Source organism: Pieris rapae, chromosome 11 (genome assembly GCF_905147795.1).
Source record: "Pieris rapae chromosome 11, ilPieRapa1.1, whole genome shotgun sequence".
In the NCBI taxonomy this organism is placed as follows: domain Eukaryota; kingdom Metazoa; phylum Arthropoda; class Insecta; order Lepidoptera; family Pieridae; genus Pieris; species Pieris rapae.
This window is the reverse complement of record NC_059519.1, coordinates 7,140,192-7,148,310: the sequence shown is the minus strand read 5'-3', so window position 1 is coordinate 7,148,310 and position 8,119 is coordinate 7,140,192. Positions and strand designations below refer to the sequence as shown.

The 8,119-nt window shown below is 33.1% G+C and overlaps 1 protein-coding gene across 1 annotated transcript; it reads right to left on the bottom strand.

Annotated features, from left to right (window-relative positions):
• Positions 1–566: 566 nt before the first annotated feature.
• On the bottom strand, positions 567–6,651 carry LOC110994067 (cytochrome P450 4V2). The gene is made up of 10 exons (XM_045629974.1): positions 6,503–6,651; positions 5,583–5,672; positions 5,024–5,137; positions 4,593–4,778; positions 4,102–4,298; positions 3,290–3,341; positions 2,745–2,928; positions 2,320–2,471; positions 1,961–2,134; positions 567–718 (listed from the first exon to the last, which is right to left on the bottom strand). Exons 1-10 carry the CDS (start codon positions 6,639–6,641, stop codon positions 567–569), a joined length of 1,440 nt encoding a protein of 479 aa, XP_045485930.1. The 5' UTR covers positions 6,642–6,651.
• Between the last annotated feature and the right edge of the window lie 1,468 nt (positions 6,652–8,119).

Sequence of the window (8,119 nt, the reverse complement as noted above, 5' to 3'; positions counted from 1 at the left end):
ATTTTGTAATACATAATATTCGGTATTTCGCGTGTCCTTAGTCAAAACGATTTTGCCGGTATCCTTACAAGGTTTTTCTTTACAGTAAACAAGTGTTAATTGTTCAATTGAAAACTGCGTCCACACTGGTTTTTTGTTTAAAATATCACTAAAGTGCCATGCTTATAGAATCTAACACTCTGTGTCATTAAACAGGTATGATATCATTTAATAACGAAACATTTACGAAGTTATGTTTATGGTAAATATTTGGTATCATTATCTGAGTAGATTGCAATTGTTAGTTTAAGTTCATTAGGATAAGAGTTTCGGTGAAGTTATGAAAATTATTTTATATTTAAACGTACTTTAATGTTATGTATTGTTTTGATATTATCATATTGATGTGTTTTGAAATCCGAAACATGCTTGCTGATAGGTTATAGGTGATATATAGGTTAGATTGTAATTTACATAAAGCACTCTTTTTTTGTGAAATTTAAAGTAAGAAAAAAAATTCTATAGAGTAATAGAATAAAAAACCTATAGAGCGATAATAATTTATTTTGAATACAAAATATTATATATTATCGGTTATATAAGGTAATTTGGTGTCCGTCGGCAGGTTTATTTATTCCCAAATGTTTTATGCGCATTCGGTGGTACTCGCCGCTTAATCTATATGCGCGAAGGATGTGTACTACTAACACTTTCATCGTCATCATTGCGTAGACTTTACCTGCATACATAATGTTTAGTTATGTGATAGACCTTTAGAAGTACAAACCCAAGAATGTTTAGTCTCATTGGAAAAAGAAAATTTGCGATAGACGGTGGAATTAAGTATTTTTTTAAATTTCTTTTTGTAGTTATTTAGATAGTTCCAGGTGGTTCCTCTTTACCGCCCCAAGCGCAAAAGGTACGCAAAACAATAAACATTGTTTACTGAAACACATAAAGAGTATTTTTTTGTATCCACAAAGTCCCTTAAATTGCATCAATTTTGTTGATTTTTTGTCACAAGATATTAATAGTATTGCCTATTGTGTGCCTTTATGGTATACAGTGTGGATGACAAGAGGACTAGGAAACGAAAGGAAATGTTCAGGTCTTTTGGCCATGTATGTATTGGCTACATAGTATAAAACAAAGTCGCTTTCTCTGTCTCTATGTCCCTTTGTATGCTTAAATCTTTGAAACTACGCAACGGATTTTGATGCGATTTTTTTATAATAGATACAGTGATTCAAGAGGAAGGTTAATATGAATAATAACATCCATTAAATAGTGGAGAGGTACTGTTATTTTTGAGGTTTCTAATGTGATGTCGTAAATAATAACATTTTTTCCGCTTACATTGCAAACGCAGGCTGAACCTTACGAGTTTTATCAAAATAATGTACTAAGTATTGTACACAATGAAATGGTCTACAGAATAGTCCGTGATGGTATATGTCTATCTCTTATGGATAACCCATAATAACTTTTTTTGTCATTTACTTTTTACGACACATAATGGCTAATTTTCGAAGCGATTTTAACCAATACAGCATCAATCCTTAACCAATTAAATACCTTGAATACATTGTTCATTTAATATAGATCTATACAGCCTATTACATCTTATTTAGCAGCGATCAAACGCGTATATTATCGGAGCTTTCCAGCGACGGAAATAACAATACATAATAAAAACCTGCTTTTCATCAGCATTGCACCCGTGCGAAGCTGGGGCGGGTCACTACTCACTAGTAACGTATAAAGAGAAGTGGTTTACAAGTAGGATAAACAACTGTTTATGGTAAGATCGGATTGCTTGTCGTACACACCAGGACCAAAACTAGGATGGTCTAGAGAAGGGACAAGTGAAACCCAGTTGTTGGTTTGCCGGGATCTGAACGCATGACCCCAGGATTGATAATAAACGCTTCACGTAGATTTACTCTAGTAAACAGTAGTAATAACGATAGGTAAATATTACCGACACAATTCCGTCTCCCATGTCCAAATGCGGCAAAAACGTTGGGACTCAGACCGCTGGTATCCAGCCAACGCTCTGGCACGAATTCTTCTACGTCAGGTCCCCACGTGGGGTGATGCATGGCCCCATACAGCCCCACAAAGCATAGGTGGCCTTTGCGCAGAACTGCATTCTCTAAAACATAGTACGAAAAATTAATTGCTATTGATTGTTTTATAAACACTATTGTGCACTACGAAATTCAAACTTTCCTATTACTATATATTTAATTAATAAATTAAAAGTAAGTAAATAAAGTTTTAATTTTTAAATGTAAATAACCTTCATTCACGATTATGAATAAATATGTTTTTTCTTACTAAGTTGTAAATCTTCAGTAATAATTCTCGTAGTATACGGTACAACAGGACACAGCCGCATAGTCTCTTTGAGTACCATTTCAATGTACTTAAGTCGGGGTAAGTCGTCTTTGGTAACGTCTCGGTCTGAATCACCGAACACTTCGTTTATTCTATAAGAAAAAAGACTGCTAAATGATAAAAGAAAAGTATGTATCTACCGCTGAACCAATTCATGAAAAAAACAAATCTAAGTTTATATCCTTTACTGCAGATTTAGATACTGTCTATATCATAATTTGTAAATAAAATTAAAAATACACCATGCGCTTCAATCGAAATTAGAACTTTTTGAACGAATAATTAAGTTAGGTTATTAAATATTCGATTTTCGAAAAGAATAATTAATTATTAACTATGAAAAGTTCTTGTAAACAACTATTTACTCTTGGTAACATTTTTCCTGTATATAATTGTGTGTTCCTAGCAGCAGCAGGCAGTAGGAAAGTGTTCCGGAAGTGGACTCAAAGCCGGCAATAATCATACCGTTCGTTTCATCTTTTAAGTCTTGCGTACTCAATTTGTCCGATGATTCTAGAAGTCTGTCTAAGAACGGCTTAAATTTCGTTTCTAAAATCAAAAAAGAATTACTGTAAAAGTAGCTCCGAATCGCCTTACTTGCACAGAGCATTGAAGCATGGACTATTCCTTGTTTAACAGTAGTAGTAGAGTTCTTATTCAATTATTTTATTCAAAGTTTCTACATAGGGTTCAAGAGAATGCAAAATATATAACTAAACGACGCGACGGCGCGTTCCGTTCTTTTGTTATCAACACAACCAAACCGATATTAAATCCCAATAATAGTTTTTATTCTCACCACTTAATACTATCTAGCTATTATAATTATTGTCAAATCTGTTTTAAATAATATTTGAAAGTCGGGTTTTGTGGATACTGCATAATTACAAAATGCCAAAAATTGACTTACCAGATTTCTCATTTTGTTCCTTATCTTGACTCTCTCTTTTCCTCCTTAAAACCTATTTACGGAGGAAAATTATGTTATATGTAATTATTTAATAATATCGTGAAAAAACGTCGCGTTTTACGAATTGTCTGAAGCTTAAACCACCTCACCTAACCAGACGTGACTCTTTCGAATTCAATAAAAAAGAATTCAAGTGTTTGAGATGCGTTTAAGAAACTAGGAATCCACTGTTATTGAAAACAATTATTGTGCGAGTTATATATTTACCTATTACCTAACCGTTCTAATATCGATAATAAAAAGGGAAAACGAAATGTTAACGATCTTACACTTGTAGTCAATAAATAGCAAAACATCAATTTAGACTGTGATAAAAGAGCTCGTAGATTTAATAGATAAATAAATTGTAATATAATTTATATTCTTTATATGTAACATTTGTGTTACTTAGTTTTCAGAACCCGTAAAAACTGAAGTTAAATTTTTTGTTAGTTCTTGCTCTCAGCTCTTGTTTAAAACGATTAAAGATACTTGAAAAACCTAGGCGATCTGCGGGCAAGAAACCCCACTCGGTGATCCCGTAGTCTACGGAGCTCAAATATGGTGTTTCATTTATTTGAACATCCCTTCTATAACCGCCATCGAACTTAGCTGAATTAGTTTGGCAAGCAACATTCGAATAGAAATAAAACAAAAAATAAACTCTTGAGTTTTAAAATATTAGTAAAGATGACACGTCTTGCAGACGTCCAGAAGGAAAAGACTTTAAAAATACTGATATCTTTAACGAATAGCAATAATCAATCACTTACAATATTTGTTAATTCGTGTGTAATTTTGACGTGTTGGAGTTCCTCTTTCTTCGTATTGGATATATTGTATAAGCAGTCAAAATGGAGCAGTGGGTTCATACCTCTCTTCGCTAGAGAATTGAAAGCACCACGAAAAGCTATCAAACATTTAGTATTAAATTCATTCTGATCAGTGAGGTCTACTCCTGCTGTTGTTACTGTAAGAAATCATTACTCTTACTAGGAAATACTAAAATAATAGTATAAATCTACGTAAGAAAGACAAGCAAAAGCAATAACAGTCTGGGTTAGGAGGCAAGCCTTTAATATAGTCCATGTTTTTGCGGTTTGGATAAAGATTTTATTTTGTGGAATGCACTACGTATCCCTTTCGCTGCACGGCTACTTAGGGCGAAGGGTTATGTGGGACTTGCAATCTGTACATACACACTAAAACTCAACGACGCCACAAACACTAGATGGGGCCCAGTAACAGCGGGCTCTCAACTTACAACATACAGTTTCCAAAGCATTCTTTTCTAAACACACATGCTGATTAAATGAATCTTTGCCAGCATAATCCTGCCATTCCTGTACCAGCCGTCGACTTTGGGAATTGAATGTTTCTATAAAACCGTCCAGTACTTGCTGGTTGAAGGTCGGATTGATTAGCTTACGGTGTTCCTTCCATATTGAAACTGTTAATAAAAATAATTTTAATTTGTCAAAAAAGAAATATACATTGAATGCTTCTAATTTTACATTTACTGCCAGTTCTCAAATCAAGGACGTAGAACGGAAGAGAAGAACTGGCAATAAACTCTCCGCCACTCTTTTTAATCACCAAGTTTTTTTTGCTTTTACACGACGAAAAAAAGTTCGCTCTTAGATTCCATTTTGAATCTGATTTTAAGACATTCTACCACGGTTCAGAGACTAGTACCTGGACTGAATAGCAGACCATTTCCGACAAAATTTTTCGTAAATTTCTTTGCGACACCTGCCCGGTGCATACACGAAGACAATACTGTGTTGCAGTCATCTGGATCTGTGATTACTGAAATTTATAAAACTTTTATCAAATCAAATCATTTTTTACATTTATAATATATTTTGGTTGATACAACGTAAAACTGATTTCAGTAGCTTGGGCACAATATATCTAAAAAGATAAATAAATATATAGATAACTAAGCAGCCCATACCACCCTGGAGTTTTTAAGTCCATATTGTAATTAGAATTTTATAATTTTAAAAACTATTAGGTCATGCCCGGTGGCAACTTAAAGTAAATTGAATAATTATTTTTCATTTCATACATAATTAAATACATCGCTATACATACATTATTACAATGTTGGCTCCGTACTGTTTTTAAATTATTCTTCTGTACATATGTATATTGTATGTCCCCACCTCACTTTCCATAACTTTCATCATTATTGAACAAAAAAATTTTTTTTTAAAACTAACCAAAACCAAATACACTGACTTATACTTACTGTAAAAAGGTATGGGACCAAAATAAATTAAAACTATATCACCGTTTTCAAAGGAAAATTTGAATATTTTCTTTATGGTTTTCCATACTTCTGAAAAGGAAAAATTTAATATTATCATATCTTATAAGAAACTTATTATTACGAAACTTGGCAATTAGATTTAGATGTTAAGATACCAGGTCGGACGCTAACCATACGATTCGAAAATACGGTAATTATTTTCTCTTATTTTCCTTTAGTCACGTCCATCAGAAGGAATATCTTCAGGCATAGAAGTATCATAATGTCGGTGGTGCCTTTCCTTGCCCGTCCAGCTGATCCATGAAAAGTCCCAGAAGATCGGCCATCCGCTTCGCGTCCATTGTTGATTGTTTGCGCATTGTGGTAATAGAGAGCTGACAGAAATCGCCTATAGCTTTGGCAAGAGACCAGAAGTCTCGAGTCCTCGAAGGAAGGAGGCGGCAGGGCCAAATTTCATGGTATTGAGTAATTGAGGATTAGCATTACCTCTAATTCAATTCAAATTCATTCTTTCATCCTGTCACTTCTACATTCAGCTCCAGCTGTTTTACTACAGTACAATATAAATAATTAAATAAAAAGGATAGCATTTGGCGGCCTTAACACTTTAGACCGATCTCTTCCAGGGAACCATGTTATTGTTTTTCTCAGAGAGATTTTAACGAGACATGCATATTAATGGCAAATTATTGTATTATAATAATTGTTTATTTCAAAATTGGTCCAGTATTCTGTCAGTTAACTTGATCTTACTTTTAGGATTTAACAAAAGTTTGTTTATCGCGGCAAAATGAAAAGCAGAAGGTATCCAAATGAAATGCATAAATAAATAATGTAACTACAAAATATTTTTTACTAAACAATCAAAAATAAATCTTTAAATTTAAAGAAATACTTACTTTCTGTGTCACCAGAAAGTATAGAAACATTTCCCAGCAATGGTATAGCACCAGGATAAACCGGAAACTTTCCCGGATACAACCGTACCCTTGTATACAAATATAAACAACAAAATGCCGCAATAAACAAAATCCACATTATATGATCGTTACAGATGCGAGAAAAACAATGAAATAATAATAAATTCCGTTAATAGCCGGCTCATTACCATTTTGTCGATATACTAATTATAATATTAGGGACCGATTCATGCAACTTACAGATTGCGAGGTTCCCAATATTCAGGTTCATTTTGTATTAATAATAACAAACCACATCGAGTGTACTCGGTGTATTTGGGTATGACCACTACCAAATGAGTGTGATAAGAATAACGCATGTTAGGTTTTAAAACGCGTGTTACCAGATCTTTCTAAAACCACATTCATCCACCTGTAAATGACGCTTGTGCAGTTGGAATAGGCCTGTCCAATAGAACTTACTTTCTTTGAGAAGTAGGAGTAATTTGATAGATGTTTAAACGTACTGACATGTTCAGATCTTCTCGAACTCTTTTCATTCCATGTTCATACTTCATACCTTTAACCTTTAAGCTTCCGACTCCCAGATCCAAATTTGGGTACCGAGACCCTCTTCGAAAAATGTGTTCTGCGTTGGATTTTGCCACTAATATTGACTTTTTTTCGCACTCCCCTACTACCTCATCTAAGTATAAGTTAAAAAAACTAGTATTTGACTAAGCCTTGTCTTAGGAAAATAATATTTCATTATTATATCTACTAATATTTTTGTCGTTGTCCCGATATATTTTCTGATGGATTGTCTACTTATCTGTTTGCTTTGTATCTCTTTTATCCGTGAAACTTTTTGTGGATATATTCAATGTGTTAATTTGGTTATATTTTTTTATTTCCTACCTAAATAAATAAATATGGATAAAATTCATCATTATACTTTAAAGCAAAACCTTGCAAGGAAAACAAAACCAATCAGAAAGATCCAGCGAAAGTCTTAGCGTCCTCACAACTTTTCACCACAATAATAGCTGCAGCATAGCAAACTTTTCTCTTGGTGTTGATCACGATGCTCAGAAAAGAACTACCGACCTAAGAGTGACATACACTCTTGGCTTGTCTGGGAATATATATTCATAGGTGGCGTATCACTTAATAATAGAAATGTTTGTCTAATATAAAATATCTAATAAGTTTACCGGTGTTTTTTAATCATAAACGAACTTCTACAGAACCTAGTCAAAAATTGATACTAGGCGAAGTAACGTTAGGAAAGAAAATACTTGAATTAATTATAAAATATAAAATATATATATAAATAAGGTTAATTATGTACTAATCAGTCATAGTTAAATAATTTAACTTTATAATCTGTAAGTATAAAATCTTTAGAACAGGCCAGTTACAAACATTGCTAATGAAAACTTTTTTGGAATTTAAATTTTAGAAGTCTTTGGTAATGTAGTATTTTGCATTCATTTGTCATTTGTTTTTGTTAAATGGCGGCAAATCTAAAACTCTTCTTATAATATCATCTATAAAAAACCTAAAACTCTAACACGTGAAAATTAACCTAAAGCGAGAAAATTGTCGGTAAATGAC